Source organism: Typopeltis vanoorti, chromosome 10 (genome assembly GCF_054136105.1).
Source record: "Typopeltis vanoorti isolate ZY-2024b chromosome 10, IOZ_Tvanoo_1.0, whole genome shotgun sequence".
NCBI lineage: Eukaryota > Metazoa > Arthropoda > Arachnida > Uropygi > Thelyphonidae > Typopeltis > Typopeltis vanoorti.
The window spans coordinates 108,565,116-108,582,833 of NC_143558.1; the positions used below are offsets into that span (position 1 = coordinate 108,565,116).

Genomic DNA, 17,718 nt, shown 5'->3' on the forward strand with positions numbered 1-17,718 from the left:
ATTTGCTAAAGGGAGGTCATGTTTTAGTAATCTACTTACTTATTACAATAAAGTGACTGCTTCCTTGGACAGAGGAGAAGGATACACAGTAATATACTTGGATTTTGCAAAAGCTTTTGATAGAGTACCTCATGATAAGTTGATAGTCAAACTAGAGCAGATGGGGTTGGATATTAGATTAGTGCATTGGATTGGAGACTGGTTATGTGATAGATATCAACAAGTTGTGTATGGGGAAGTGATATCCAGCAAAACGAAGGTCACTAGTGGTGTGACTCAGGAGTCTGATTTAGGGCCATTACTGTTTAACTTGTATATTAATGATATTGGCGAAGATTTGAATGAAGATATTCAGTTGTTTGCAGATGATGCAAAGTTGGGACGAACCATAAAGAGTAGTGAAGATGTTGTGGCTTTACAAGAAGACTTGAATCAATTGAGTGATTGGGCAAGCAAATGGGGATGTGAGTTCAATGTTGCAAAATGTAAGGTTTTAAAATTTGGAAAACAAAGATGGGATGCAGAATTTATGCTTGCTGAGAATATATTGTTGGAGGTAGAGGAAATAAGAGATTTGGGGGTGATAATGGATAAGGATCTAAAATTTAGGGGACACATTGCCAAAATTGTGATGACAACACAAAGGCTTCTGGGAATGATGCGGAGGACACTGACGTGCAGAAGTAGGGAGAGTCTTGTTCCCTTGTATAGGCCTTTGATTAGGCCACACATGGACTGTTGTGCTGAGATTTGGTCACCGGGTTTTCAGAAGGATGAAGAGATGTTGGAAAGGGTTCAAAGGCGACTGACTAAGGTAGTTTCTGACCTCTGGAATGTCGAGTATGAGGAAAGATTGAGAAGATGTAATTTTCACAGTCTGGTGGACAGGAGGAAGAGGGGAGATATAACAGAGACCTATAAATTAGTAAGGGGTTGTTATAGGATCAATGGTGGAGAAGTTCTACAGAGAATAGTGGGAGATCAGGGGAGAACCAGAGGTCATCCCTGGAAACTGTATAAAGAGGGTGTGAGTAGGGGAGTGAGAGGCAGGTTTTTTTCGTTCAGAGTTGTGAATGATAGGAATGCCTTACCTGAGAGTGTGGTGTCAGCAAGGAGTTTGAGTGTGTTTAGGACATGGTATGATGAGATGTGTGTGTGTGTGATAAAAGGACCTCCCAGATGAGTCTTTGACTCTATGAGGTCTTGGGGTAATAATAATAATAATAATAATAAAGAATTAAATACTTACTAGTGTCACTTTTTTAGTATAATTCACAGCATATCTCATTCCTATCCCAATTTTCTTCTTGCTTAAATTTCCACTGAAGAATATTAAGATTGTGTATATTATGCCAAATACTCCACAATTTTGCACTTTGTGTGGCATATGAATGCTCACCTGAGATGGTAGTGAAATATATCCTATTGGTAAAGGGTGAAGTATTGGTCTGCCTTATTTTTTGCCTACAAAAAAAAAAAGTGATGGTAGGAACAAATGATTTGAGAGGTAATGTAAATTGGGCATCAAGAGATAGGAGATTCTTGCTTGAGATAGTACAAAAGAAGACAAGATAGACAAGAGAGGAAAGATAGTGTGCATGTTGCCCAGGTATGATAGTGACAAGCTGAGCAAAAGAGCAGTAATATTGAATAACATAATAGTTAGAATGTGTCAAAAGAGAGGATTGGAATATGTGGATGCTTGGAGGGCATTTGAGGACAGAGGGGAATTGTATGTGGGAGACCGCTTGCATATCAATGAGGAAGGACATAGGCATCTGGAGAGATTGTTTTTCTGAATGAGTTAGAGTGTGTCAATGCAGGGAAACTAGAATGTCCAAGATGGATGGGAGCAGGGGGACAACATCGGGTAACACTGAGCCCAATGGAGTCTAGAGGGGATAATGCTGGGTATAGAAATAGTGGCATTTTTATGCTCTATACTAATGCCAGGAGTATCCGGAATAAAGGAGCGCAATTGGTGGTGCTGATAGCATCAGCCTGGCCAAAGATTATTGGGATTACTGAGATGTGGTGGACAGAAGAGGATATAATAACAGGAATAGAAGTAGCCAGGTACAGCATTTTTCGGCAGGATAATAAGGGAGAGCATGGTGGTGGAGTACTGCTTATGATAAGTGACAACTTATGTCCTCTAAGGCAGTGACACTAATCATTTTGAAAGCATATGGAGTAAGGTAGAGATATGCAAGATGGGATATTTAGTGGGGGTGTTGCTACAAAGCAAGGAGCACAGAGGGTGGCCACCACGAGATGTTTGGACAGTTGAGCTTGGCAAGTGCAAAAAGAATGATTGTTATGGGAGATTGAGATTTTAATTACAGCAGTATAAATTGGGGAGAGGAAGAAGCATGTAGCAATAAGGGAATGGAATTTCTAGAATTCTTGAGTGACAAATGTCTTTGGCAACATGTAATGGATGGAATAAGAGGTTCAAAAGTTTTCGATTTGGTCATAGCATCAGAAGAGTTGATAATAACTAAGATGACATCTCTCCCACCAGTTAGAGAGAGTGACCATGTGGTTTTGACTTGGAAGATGAATAGACATGAAGGAGTATCAAAGAGACAGGATCCTATGTGGAATTATAAAGCAGGTGATTATAATAGTCTTAGACATCAACTTGGGGAAGTTTCATGGAGGTATGAATTGGAAACCCGGGATATCATTAGTGCTTGGGAAATTGTGAAGTAATATTTGTTAGCAGCAATAGTAAGCTGTATTCCACAAGTGAAGCAGAGGACACAATTTGGTGCAAAGTGGATGACAAACAATATTATAAACAGGAACTGCATGTGAAAAAAAGAGGCTATGGAAGAGATATAAGGAGACAGGTGAAGAGCAGATGCATGAAGAATATAAGACACAGGCCAGAAGAGTAACTAGTGTGGTAAGGAAAGCGAAACTGGAATATGAGAGGAGATTGGCCCTAAGATCCAAAGAAAATCCTAGGGAATTTTTTAGATATGTGGCCAGTAGGAGGAGAAATGACTGTGGAAGAATGATATTGTGGGATAAAAATCGGAATAGAGTGACTGATGCAGAGGACATAGTGGAATTGTTCACTGAACACTTTATTGGAGTATTTCATCTTGGAGGAGTAAATTTTAATACTAGAGGGATAGGGCAGGTTCGAGGTTTAGAGGTGCAGGAGGAGAGCATGTTTCAAATACTAAGTACTCTGGATGTCAGTAAAGCTGTGGGACTGGATGGTATTTCACCACGAGTTTTGGGAGAATGTGCTAGGGAACTGACAGTTCCTTTGACCTGGCTTTTCAATGAAAGTCTGGCTTCGGAAAAGGTACCCAAGTAATGGAAGGAAGATAAATAGTGCCATTGCATAAGGGCAGTAGCAGAATGGAAGTGTCTAATTATAGGCCAGATTGTGTGTCATCAGTAGTTGTTAAGATCTTGGAGAAAGTAGTGAGGGACCATATACAACATTGAGCAGATGAGGATAATGTTATCTGTGAGAGTCAGCCTGGATTGGTGAAGGGGCGCTCTTGTTTTAGTAATATACTAGCCTTTTATAATAAAGTTACAAGAACAATAGATGAGGGAAAGGCACATACTGCCACTTTCCTGGATTTAGCAAAGGCATTTGACAGGTTGCCACATGATAAGCTGATATTTAAGTTGCAGCACATGGGTTTGGATGCCAGGTTGGTCATCTGGATTCAGGATTGGCTGTCTGATAGGTATCAGACAGTTGTGTATGGTAGGGCAGTTTCAAGGAGGCAGAGGGTTACAAGTGGGGTTCCACAGGGTTCAGTACTGGGACCTATATTGTTTACTCTTTATATCAATGGCATTGTCAGTGGATTGCAGGGGATGTTCAGTTGTTTGCAGATGATGTGAAGCTGGGAAGGGTTATTAGTAATAGTGCAGATGTGGTAGTCCTGCAAGAGGATTTGATAAACTAGACAGATGGGCAGATGAATGGGGGTATCGGTTTAATGCAACAAAATGTAAAATCTTGAGGTTTTGAACACATCGATGGGATTCTGCATATTCTATTGGAGGAGCCAATAGAATATGCAGGAGGAAGTAGGGGAGACAAGAGATCTGGGGTTGATGATTGATAGAAATCTGAAATTCAGGGGACATATTGCGAAGGTGGTGAAGTTAACACAGAGGATTGCTGCAATAATGAGAAGGATGCTGACCTGCAGAGATAAAAGAGTTATCATTCCATTGTATAAGGCCCTGATCAGACCACACTTAGACTATTGTTCTCAAATAATAATAATAAATTTAGTTTAATCCTTTATCCCAGTGAGAGCAAACAAAGTTTGCACGTGAAAATATCTTCAGGACTGAATATAGTGTTGCACTATCTTACCTGGGTAAGTAGTGCAACACCAGGGCAACTCTTAGCAAAGGTGGAGCAAGCTACCAACACTCCTATCCCAGTATCTCCCATAATGCAAAACACGTCTCCTTGTGGATATGTATACTGTTATGCATTAAGGGATCGGCCACCGCTCATACTAGTTTCGACCTTTATTGAGGTCTCTTCAGTGGGAGCCAGGCCCAGAGTTGGAGATACCAGGCAGAAGCAGTAGCAAGGTCATCTTTACATATAGGAGTTGCCAAATTGTTCTCAAATTTGGACCTCAGGATTTGAAGGGGATAAATTAACTGTGGAAAGGGTACAAAGGCAGATAACAAAGACAGTTTCAGGACTGTACAATGTTAGTTATGAGGATCGGCTGAGGAAATGTGGATTGCAGAGTTTGGTGGATAGAAGAAGAAGTAGAACTGATATGATTGAGACTTTTAAACTGTTGAGAGATGGTTACAGGGTTGACACTGGGGAATTCTTTTGCTTGGTTGAACAACAGGAAGGAGTGATGACAAGGGGCCATCCCTGGAAGTTACGAAAGGAAACTGTGAGCAAGAGGGTGAGGAGTGGTTTCCTTTCATGGAGGGTGGTTGAACCATGGAATGCATTGCCTGATAGAGAGTGGTGAGAGTGAGAATGGTCAATGAGTTTAAGGAGTGGTATGATAGACTTTGTGTTTCCTAGGAGGGACCTCCCATGATGAGTCTTGTTAGACGTGTTTCCTAGGAAGGACCTGCGGCGATAAGTCTTTTGACTCCTTGGAGGCCTAAATAATAATAATAGTAATTTTTCTCTATTAGTAAATCTTAAAAACGATTACACATGTTTTCATTTGTTAGGAAGTAATGTATTATGTATTCACTTCCTTCCTCTTGCAGTCCATGTGAAAGTAGGTATCTGCATATTTCTTTATAATGAAAGAAATAGTTCATTCTGCTTAACTGATTGAAGCTTGTAAAATTTGAAGCGATTCTCAATTATGGTTAATTGTGGATTCACATGTACATCTACAGTTTTAGTATTTATTTTATTATATTAATTTCACATTTATTTTCTACTAATAGGTATACAATATATCACAAAATATTCAAGAAACTGATCTGCAGCATTTACAGGTACAGAGTTTTCTCTTTCTTTTTGTTTATCATCATAGATTTTTATCTTTGAGTTTCTTATATCACATAAATGACTATGTAATTTATGGAATGTGTTGTTTAACATTTTGTAAATACTGTGGTATATTCAGAATTTATGTCTATTATATTTAATTTTTTTATATATCATATGTATTAATATCTGGTCCACACACTAAATTAAAACAAAATAATATATGTATAATTTATTTATTTAGAATGAATAGTCAAAAACCATCTGTTCAGGAACACTTAGTTGACAAGTTTGAATGGGAACACACTGCTTTCAAAGTAGCATGAAATACCAATCCTCCTCATCATCATCATCATCATCATCAAATTCTTGACATATATCATCAAGGGGTGCACAGGATATGATAGTACTACATGAAAAATTTACATCATTACTAACTTCCTATCTACAATTTCCCTCCAAATCAGCTTGTTGCCTCTCAAGACTCCAACATTATCAGATCTTATATTTATATCTTTTAATTCACTTTTTTACTGTATCAATTCACCTATATCTTGGTTTCCTCTGGGTCTTTTTCCCACTAACTGGGCAGAGAACACTTATTTTGATAATCTTTCCTCTCCCATTCTGTTTAAGTATACCACCTGAGATTAGCTCTGCTAATGCATTTCTGGATGCTGACAATGTCAAGTTCTTTCCTAATATCCTTGTTTTTAATATGATATCGCCATTGATGCCATCTTCATGCCCCTAATCTTTCTCAGGACTCTCATATCTGCTATCTCTAGTCTTTGGTCAAGTGTTTTACTACTGACCCAGCTCTCAGATCCATCAGTTAAAATTGGCTTGAATACTGTCTTGTATACAGCTAATTTAGTGTTTTGACTAATTTCTTTCTTATTCCATATAAATTTATTCAGTTGACTTCCTACCATACCAGGTTTGTTGATTCTGTTGGTTGTCTATTTCCATATTTAATTTACCATCTTCACTAAAAATTGTGCCTAAGTAGCTGAAATGTTTTACTTGTTCTATAGGTTCTCCTTATTACAATGCATTAGATGTTGGAGATGGTAGTCACCTATTTATCTACTTGATCAGAGTGGTGAAGATACACTTTGCCATTGGCATTAGATGCATAGGTACTAGATCAGAAAACCTTAAAATTGTGAAATGTCAGCATAACAAAAATATGCTTAACTTTATAGATTGTTGTATCCAACTTTTTTTTTCTTTTCTATTTAGCAATTAATATTTCATCTTTCTTCATACAGCACTTGATTGGAAACTTGATCATATTTATAAAGAACCAAAATCCAAGTTTGTCTATGGCAATTTCATTAGCCAGCCATATCTCAGTAAACAGTGACTTCATTAAAACTAACCATGGCCATTGATCATCGTCATATAAGGCTGATCAAATGGCATCTAATTTGGTCTGAAAATTACATATATTTTGATTGAAAAATATTCAGTCATGTAACCAATTTTTTTTTTGGAAAAAATTGAATGATTTGAAGACAGGAATTGATTATGTTACTTTCCTGTTTCTTTCTTCTGCTCATTCTTTCATTGCTTAAAATTTTATATTGAAATACTATTGTTGGAAATGATTACACCCACTGTCTCTTTCCCTGCTTTGGAGTAACATGGAAATGGTTGGTCTGCTAAGAACAGTATTACTATATAAAAGGACCACTTCTTAGCACAGTATTTTTATTTCATCTCATCGTCCTTGTTAGGCCCAATGGCCTCTCACAGCCAAGTAACTTAGTTCTGTAGAAACCTACAGTAATTAATGCTATACAATGCAAAGTTGGGACAAACTATGAGGGGTAGAGCAGATATTGTGACCTTACAAGAAGACCTGAATAGACTGAGTAAATGGGCACAGGAGTGGATATAACAGTTCAATGTTGCAAAATATAAGGTTTTAAAATTTGGAAACAAAGATGGGATGTAGAATTTACTCTTGGTGAGAATATATTATTGGAGATGAAGGAAATAAGAGATCCTGGGGTGATGGTGGATAAGGATTTGAAATTTAGAGGACAACACAATGAATTCTGGGAATGATGCAAAGACACTGACTTGTAGAAGTAAGGATATTCTGGTTCCATTTTATAATGCTCTGATTAGGCCACATATGGACTACTTGCACACAGATTTGATCACCTGGTTTTCAGAAGGATGAAGAAATGTTGGAGAGGGTCCAGAGGTGATTGACCAAAATAGTTTTTGATCTCTGAAATGTTGAATATGAAGAATGGTTCAGACGATGCAGTTTGCAGAGCCTAGTAGATAGGAGGAAGAGGCTGATATGATAGAGGCATACAAGTTGGTAAGTAGTTGTTATAGAATTAACATTGAAGAGTTTTTTCATAAAATGGTGGGTGATCTGGGGATAACAAGAGGTCATCCCTGGAAGCTGTATAAGGAGGGTGTGAGCAGGGGAGTGAGAAACAGGTTTTTCACCTGGAGAGTTGTGAATGATTGTAATGCATTGCCTGAGTGCATGGTGTCTGCAGAGAATTTGAATGTGTTTAAAGTATGGTGTGCATATGACAAAAGGGACCTCCTAGACAAGTCTGTGACTCCATGGGATCCTGGGATATAATAATAATAATAATCCTGGGATAATAATAATATTGCTATGACAGAGCATTTAGTTGTGTCTCCATTGCCTGCTCTGTCAGTAAATTCTGTGCATTCTGTGAAGAGTCTATATAAAGGTTTTTCATATCTAAGATGGGGTGCAAACATAGGTCTTTTTGGCTGAAGAGCATCATCACTGAGCTTAAATATTTATATTTAATATAAAATTTGCTTTCATATTCTTTATGCCATATAATTCTGATGCATAAATTTAATAATCTTGTTTTCATATATTTTTTTTTAAAAAAATTGGTTATGGCCTAGAGCAGGGTTTCTCAACTGGGGATCTGTAGAATCCTGGTTATCCTCAAGATATGCTAGAGGTTCTGAGAGAGATTGTGGCATCCCTATATGTATAATTTCTGTGCAGGAATTCCCTAAGACCCGAAAATTATTTCAATGGTTACACCAAGTTGAAATAATTGAGAAAGGCTGATCTAGAGTGATGTTTAGGAGGTCATGATTAGTATATGATATGAAATGTTTTGAGTATTTGTTAATTGATTTGTGCTGCATTGATTAAATTGTTTCTTTATTTCAAAGTTTCTTAATTTGACTTTTGTTTATTTCAACATGTATATTTTTGTTAAACAAATAAGTTGTTCAGTTATTTACAGAATATGGAAGGTTGGCTTTAGAAGATTCAAGTGAAACTCCATTTCAGGTAATATATATATATTTTTTCTTTAATTAAAAATGAAAATTGCATTTAAAAGACGTTTGCTACATATTTTGGTATATTGAAGCCACGTATTTTTTTTCTAAGAATTTATTATTTTCTATAATTAGTTCAAATTAGTTTGAATTTTTACAATAATAATTTTAGATAAAAAAAAAATTTGTTCAGTTTTTTTCCTATAGTTGTTCATTTTAGAATTGGAATTTTCAATTAGTTAATACTAAAATTTCTTTTAGTTAATACTTAATTTTTCAGTGTAGTTTTTTAAATGTGTACAGATAACAATATCACACAAAAAAAATCAATTTTTCAGAAATGTAATTTAGTGCACTTTATTTTAAAGAAGCACACAACAGTTTTGAAGGAAAACAAGAATTGTATCAATAGTGAGTGTTGCATATCAGTGGCATCTGAATAGGAACCAGGTTCATGGAAGGACTTTTGGTTAATAAGCAGGAAGATATAAAGAGTTAGGGAATTAAAATTTCTTGGCATTGAAATATGAGAAGCTATGGACAAAAAAAGATAAGGTGAAAATGTTGAATATCAGAAAAATTGAAGTCTAATTATTTAGAAGAAGGTGGCCTTTAATACAGTGGTCTTGTATATTCATCTCATGTAGATAAAGGTAGTTGCATTAGAGATTAAGATGAGAGAGTGAATGTTGCATTACAGATTCATTGATTGGAGTGCACTGACTACAAGGAGTGCAATGGAATAGGCCTTGAATTTGATTGTTATTCTTATTCCTTTTTGTTATCAATACCAAAGCAGTAGAAAGAGGAGGCTGTGTTATGATTAAGGGTGAAGTAGCTCAAAATGATTGGGATTAATGCAACTTAGTTGCTGGAGAAGAGAATGTGTGTGTGTGTGTGTGTGTGTGTGTGTGTGTGTGTGTGTGTGTGTGTGTGTGTGTGTGTGTGTGTGTGTGTGTGTGTGTTTACTCATGTAGCTACAAGATGAAAAAGTATAATCTACACTCAATGGACAAAACATTAGAGATGCCTATCTAATAGTTTGTTGGTCCTCCTCTAGCACAAATAACACCCTGTACTCTTGAGGCATTGACTCCAACAGATGCCAAAGGGTTGTCAGAGGTAATTCTAGCCATGCCTGTTGCAGCATTGTCCACAACTGTGCTTTAGACATCGATCCAAGATACATGGATCTGATGTCTCACTCTGTGGCATCCCAGAGAGATTCAATTAGATTTAAATCTGGAGACCTCTGGGGCCACTGGATGGTTTTAAACTCGGATGAATGTTCCTTGAGACATGCCTGGGTGGTTGTGGCCTGGTGGAGCATAGGCATTATGCTGCTGAAACAGACCATCAGCTGCAGGATGCGTAAAGGCCATGAAAGTGTGTATTTGATCAGTCAGCATATTCTGGTAGCTCGCAACATTTAAGGATTTCTCTAGATATACTAAGAGACCTAATGTGTTGCATGAGAAGGCTCCTCAAACCATCACAGAGTTATCACCTCCTTGAGGTGACCCCCCTGCAGAGTGGACCAGAGTCCAGTTTTAATGGTCTCGACACCAGACAAGGCGCAGTGCTCAATGATGAGCTCTCAACAGTGGTGCATGATTAGGGTTTAGGCTCCTGTAGTCCATGGTATGCAGGTACACCATACCGTTTGCTCACTGACACTGCTTGGACCTCTGACATTGAAACTGAATGTCATTTGTGTGCCCTGCAGTTGGTCTGTACGAGCCTGGACAGTCTATGTTGATCCTGGTCATTCAGTGGCTTGTGGTCAGCCACCACTTGCTTGCTGGGTTGTGGTATGTCCATTGATGGTATACTTGCAGTATACCCTTGATACAGTTGCCCCTGAGAACCTTAGGGTTCTTATCACTTGGACAATAGAACAATCCATCTGTCTTATGCTGATAATACGTCCACTAACAAAGTCACTAAGATTGCCACATTTACCCATGTTCGTCAATTGTGATACACTTTTGGGAAGCCCCGATGTCTGTCTATTTACCGTCTGGGTTCTGTTTGGGTATGTTTCACTCTGCATGGGGGATGCCAGTGTCAACTTCCCATCACCCCTATCTCTGATGTTTTATTCATTGAGTATATTTAAAAATACAGGAATAAGAGGAGTTGAGTATTATTAACAAAGCCAAATAATTAATTTTGACAGTTCTGTTATATGAGATGCTGAAAGTATCAGGAGTTTTCAGGCCTTGAGTTTCAGGTTATTTCATTGAAATGGTAGAGAAGAGAATATTTAATTTGTTATTGTTATGAGATTGAGGTTACAGATGAAAGGTTAATATGAAATATATAAGAAAAGTAGTTGACTCCATGTAATGTGGATAATTATTTTGTTAAAATGAACCATTGCTACATATCAAGGAGGAAGAAATGTGAGGCTTAAAATTACTGAGGGATAATTATCCTTTGTATGATGGCTGGGAATTGAAGTGCAAAGATGTTGTTTCTGATATTATCATAGAATGAGATCATAATGTTTGTTGGGATATGTTTGAACTGGCCTAACAGTAGTAAGTCTTTGTTATTATTTACTGAAAAAATGTAAGATATACCGTAAATTATCACGCATAATGCGAACAATTTATGGTAAAAAATACTACTTAAAGTTAGGGTTTCGCATTATATGCGGATCCTAAAAAATATAATATCTTATTAGACTTACACACACAATATATACTACCTAATGCCTGTGCAACCAAATCTACTTGACCCACTTGTGTTCGGCGACCGAGCGCGCATCGTATCTGGGCATAAAGCTACTTACGTTACTGGCTTTATGCGCAGATACGATGCGTGCTCCGTTGCCAAATGATAGAGCACAGTGAGATAGATAAAGCACAGTTAGGTATATCGGTTTAACCACAGTTCATTTTAAATATTATTCGTTAAACAAACCTAGCCTGAAAATGAGCCAACAGAAATGTAAACGTTCATCTTTTGAAGCAGGATTTAAATTGTGTGTCGTGAGTTTGCAGAAGAACATAATAACAGTGTTGCTATGAGAGAATTTGATGTAGCAGAGAGTAATATTAGACTTTGGCGTAAGCAAAAAGACAGTCTTGAAAAAATCCCCCAAACGAAACGTGCCCATCGTGGAGATGTAGCATCCTTTCCAGAACTCGAAGAAGAGCTAAATGAGTGGATTTTGACGCGACGAGAAGATGGCATTATAGTAACAAGAAATGCAATTCGTTTTCGAGCTCTACAACTCAAGAATGGTAAATTCAAGGACACACCAGGTATTTCATCTTTTCTTGCTTCGCCTGGGTGGTGCAACAGATTTATGGAATGCAAAGCATTAACATTACGACACCGAACAAAAATTGTGCAGAAGTTGCCAAAGCAGCTTGAAGAAAAAGTGCAGTCCTACCATAAATTTATCATAAAATTATGGAAGCGTCACGGATATGAACTTTCTCAAATTGGCAATATGGATGAGACGTCCATGTACTTTGATATGCCTGGGAATCGAACAGTAAACTCAGTTGGTGAAAAGGGTGTCTTCATAAAAACAATGGGACATGAAAAAATGCATTTTACCATTGTTCTAGCATGCATGGCAGACGGAACCAAATTAAAGCCAACAGTGATATTTAAAAGGAAGAAAATTCCTAAGCATATGAAATTTCCATCAGATGTAATTGTTTGCGCCAATCAGAAAGGTTGGATGGATGAAGGTGTACAATTGTGGCTGGATCAAGTATGGAATATACATCCAGGTAGCTTGTTACGTCAACAAAGCATGCTAGTCCGGGATATGTTCCGGGCGCATTTAACAGAGGCAAGCAAAGAGAAAGCACGTGAGCTACATACAGACCTAGCAGTCATACCGGGTGTCTCACTTCTGTTTTGCAGCCGCTTGATGTCAGCTTGAATAAGCCATTTAAAGATCACTTACGTGAAAAATGGAGAGAATGGATGTCATCTGATTTGGTGAAGGGTGGGAATTTTCAGAAGCCTGAGATCACCCTAGTCACCAGCTGAGTTAAAGTAGCATGGGATTTGATACCATCTGAAATGATTCAACGCACATTTCTTAAATGTGGAATAAGTAATTCAATGGGTGGATCTGAAGATCACATCATATATACTAAAGCGAGGATGATGCACAATAAAATGGAGAGCATGAAGACGATGACGACAACTGCTACATTGATGACGCAATCCCTACAGATGAATTTATAAATGAAATGTTTGATGACTCAAAAGATGAAGAAGAATTTAAAGGATTTTGACATTTTGTTTTAAAATAAATATTTCTTTCGTTAATTCGTATTGTATTTTGACATTTTGTTTTAAAATAAATATTTCTTTCGTTAATTCGTATTGTATTATTTATAATGTTATGGAACAAGATTAACAGATCGCATTATACGTGGACATGGCATTTTAGAGATAGTTTTCAAAAAAATTTCTAGTTCGCATTATACGTGGATTGCATTATAACTGATAATTTACGGTAGGTAATAATGTGAAATATTTACTCCAAGTATTTTTACTTGGAATGAATAAATTCATTATGAGTTCTGCATATAGTTTGATACATATCCAACCTGTTACTCAGCTCTTGTCATGTGTGCTGTAGCGTTTTCAGAGTATCAAATGCATTGGTAGATATAATATCTCTCTGTCTGTCTTTTAAATCTTGTACTGGAGTCACATTTGTGATGTGGACACTGAGTTCTTTATGTAAGCTTATAAAGAAAATCAAAGGGTGTAAAGTCGGGACTATGAAATTGCCCAGATTTGACCTTTTGTTACCGTGCTACCTAAATTATGGAATAAAATATATGGACTGGATTTCTACCCAAAGATATTAATCACTCGATTTTCGTTCCTATTCCCAAAAAAAAAAAAAAAAAAGCTACAAAATGTGAAGAGTTCAGGACAATTAGCCTCATCAGTCATGTATCAAAAGTCCTCCTATACGTTATTCTTGAAAGAAATAAAAGAAATATAAACATAGAAATAAATGATACACGAAGTGGCTTCAATGAAAATGTAGGTACAAGAGAAGGTATTTTCAACGTCAGAACCATCATAGAAAGATATCTAGAAAAACAAAAAGATGTGTACCTCTGCTTCATAGATTACAAAAAAGCCATTCGATAATGTTCAACATGAACAATTAATTGAAATCCTTTAAAAAATAGGAATGGATGGAAAAGATATTAGGCTAATAACTAATGTTTACTGGGAACAGACTGCATCTTTGAGAATAAATAGAGAGATCTCAGAAGAATTCCCAGTTCAGAAAGGTGTGTGAGACAAGACTGTGTCTTTTCTCCGATTCTCTTTAACCTGTACACAGAAAAAATATTTAATAAAATTAGTAACCTCAAAGGCATCACTGTAGGAGGCAGAAATATTAATAACCTAAGATATGCAGATGACACAGTTCTTCTAGCTGAAAACAAATACGACCTCAAGAATCTTATAGATAAAACCCTCAAGTACAGCAAACACTATGGCCTCAGTTTCAACTTTAAAAAGATAAAAATCATGATAAGAAATATATGCACGTTTGCACAAGAATAATGTTTAATTTTCCAAATATTTCGGTCTGAATGTTACAGACCACCTTCAGTGGCAACATAGGAATAGTTTTAAAAAATAAAGTGGAATACGAACAATTGATCATTCACACATAGAATGAGCCGCGTGATGTCATATCGCTAGTTCTATGTGTGAATGATCAATTGTTCGTATTCCACTTTGTTTTTTAAAACTATTCCTATGTAGCCACTGAAGATGGTCTGTAATATTCAGACTGAAATATTTGGCAAATTAAACATTATTCTTGTGCAAATGTGTATATATTTCTAATCATTATGTCACAAGTATCGTTAAAAAATCAAAAATCATGATAATTTCAAGAGAAAAGGAAATACCAAAAATATGCATCAATATAAAAGGAAATAAATTAGAACAGGTGCAAACATACATATACCTCGGACACTTGATCACAGAGAATGGCCGGACAGAAGATGAAATTGCAAGGTCAACTTTCAACAGTATGAAAAATCTACTGACATCTAGAGAATTAAATCTGAAAACAAAACTAAGAATCTCCAAATGCTACATATGGTCCACATTATTATACAGAGTAGAGACATGGACACCCTCCATTCTGAGTTTGAAAAAACTGGAGGCCTTTGAAATGTGGATGCTGCTAAGAATTATGAGTAGGCATATACAGGAGGCCTGATGAAAGAAATTAAAAAGAGAAAAGTCAGCTATTTTGGACACATTCTAACATATGACTGCCTTCAAAGGACACTTCTCAAAGGAACTGTTGAGGGAAAGAGAAGGAGAGGAAGACAAGGACTGGAGTGGATGAAAAATATAGAAGACTGGACCTATCTCTCATATGAGGAATGCAGCAGAGAGGTGCAAAATAGGACATGACGGAGACATGGTAGTCAGTCTCCTGGAGGGAGAAGACATCTGACAGGACAGGACCTATTTTTTGAAATGGGCTTCCAAAATTTGCTGCACAATGTTGCAAAAGGAAGTAATGAGTAAAAGGGTAAGAAAGAAGATTTTTGCATGGAGAGTGGTAGGAGCATAGAATGCATTTTCTGAGAGTGTAGTGAAAGTGTAAATGGTGATGAATTTAAAGAGTGGTACAATAGACTTTGTGTCATCAAGCATTGTGGAAAATAGAGTAATTTTGTAAAATATCCCCCCCCCCAAAAAAAAGACCTGTTTATTTATTTATTTATTTTTTGCCTGAAATGAGTGTGAAGAAAAACAAATGGACTTAGTCTTCAGTTTTAGTACAACCACAGATTCATTGTGGTTCTACTAAAAATCTGTGGTTGTACAACCACATATTCAGTAAATGAACTAAAACTGCAAATTTAAAGATTATGTCTGTTTACATTTTTTTAAGTGCAGAAAAATGCTTTATCTGAAAACATAACTCTGTTGAGAAAATGATTTGTCCTCTAGAACTTCACTCTTGTTAACTGTAGTGACTTCATAATGAGCTTGTCTGTTCATTTCAGTGATATGCTGAATGATTTGCAGTTTATTGGCTTATATTGCAAGTTTTATTTTAGGTATCTTGTGAACAGTGGGTAGAGGAATACCCAACTCCAAACTTATTTGGAGTTGGGTATTCCTCTACCCACTATTCATTAAGAAATCAACATGGAAAGTTTTATTTTATATATATATATATATATATATATATATATATATATCAATTTCACTCATAATATACTGCTCTGGCAGGCATGGTCTAAAGCAGGGATTCTCAACAAAAGTGATATTGCCCTAAGGGGAGAAACATATTACTGTTATCATGTTTGTGGCCCTACAAAGTTCAGCTCTACCCAACAACATCTTATTCCTTACTGTTTAATTTCTCTCATTGCATTTTCCTTTCTGCTGAAACAGCTGATTTTTAACATGTCTCGCTATGTTCACTGGGCATCTACAGATGCCGTATGGTCACTCCGATGCTCGGTGATGTTCCACACCAGGCCTCGCCATGTAGTCCTATTGTTTGCTTTTCTGGCAGCCTGAACTCTCTGAAGATCAGTCACTCCACACATGCCATCCATCCATCTCATTGATGGTCTACCCCTGCCTCTTTTTCCAGGAACTTTACCTTCTATTACTGCTCTGAGAAGTCCTCCTTCCATCCTTTTTATGTATCCAAAATATTTTAACTTTCTTCTGTCAATATCCTTAAGGAGCCTTAAAGTTCTACTAATCTTTTCTAACACCCATTCATTTGTACACCTTTCAGTTTATGATATCCTCAACAGCCTTCTGTAACACCACATCTCAAAAGCAGATATCTGTTTCTTATCTGACTTCTTTAGGTTCCAAGTCTCACATCCATAAGTCGCCGTTGGAAAAACAACTGCATTTAAAATCCTCAACTTTGTTCCCATGGAGATAGATCCATCCTTCCAGATTTTAGACAGGTCTTGGACTGCTGTTTTAGCCATTCCTAACCTTTTTCTGACATCTTCTGAACAGCAATTCTTCACATTAATAATGGATCCCAGGTACTCAAACTTGCTGACTTCCTCAATTCTTTCTCCATTAAGGTACGCTTGTTTCTCAAGAGCTTCTCTGTTTGTTTTTCCTTTGAGAACCATGATCTTTGTGGACTTCAAATCAATTCTTGCTAGAATTGAGTTGAAGTCCTCTGTTATTACTGATCTTGTTAACTTTGTTAAGAATTAGTCCTAGTTCTTCCATGTCACTACAAAGGAGTGCTGTATCATCAGCATACCTCAGATTACTGATCAATCTACCTCCTATCCTAATTCCTGTCCTGAGCTCATCCAATGCTTCACACATGATGTCCTCTGCATATATACTAAACAAGTGAGGAGAAAGTAAACATCCTTGTCTAACTCCTTTTCCAACTTGAAGCCAGTCAGTCAATCCAACACCTGTTCTTACCGTGGCTTCTTGTTCCTTATACAAGTTGGCTATCAACCTGATAGTGTGTTGAGGAAAACCCATTCTTTTCACTACTTCCCACAGTTTCACATGCTCAACACAGTCAAAAGCTTTAGAGTAGTCTAAGAAACACATTACCAGAGGGAGTCTGAATTCTTTATATTTTTCTATGATCTGTCTAAGGCAAAGGATCTGATCTCTGGTGCCCCTACCTTTCCTAAAACCTGCTTGTTCCTTGGGCATTTCTGCCTCAACTTTGGCCTCAATCCTATTTAGCATGATCTTTAATAAAATTTTGCTTGCATGAGATATCAAACTAATAGTACTATAATTCTTGCATGCCTTCATATTACCTTTCTTGTGTAGTGGTATGAAAGCTGACTTCTTTCAGTCTCTAGGCCATGATCCTGTCTCCCATATCCTTGTAATCAATCTATGAAACACTCTTATCCCTCCATCCCCTGTGGCCTTAATTA

General features: G+C 36.9%; 1 protein-coding gene across 5 annotated transcripts in view; it reads left to right on the forward strand.

The window, feature by feature from the left end:
- LOC150102665 (atlastin-2-like) overlaps positions 1 to 17,718 on the forward strand; it is a 437,615-nt gene that overhangs the window by 117,446 nt on the left and 302,451 nt on the right. For all 5 annotated transcript variants that reach the window (XM_090399745.1, XM_090399748.1, XM_090399746.1 and 2 more), the window contains 2 exons: positions 5,431 to 5,481; positions 8,736 to 8,792. In XM_090399745.1, the coding sequence (XP_090255871.1) occupies positions 5,431 to 5,481; positions 8,736 to 8,792 (108 nt within the window). The remainder of the gene's footprint in view (positions 1 to 5,430; positions 5,482 to 8,735; positions 8,793 to 17,718) is intronic.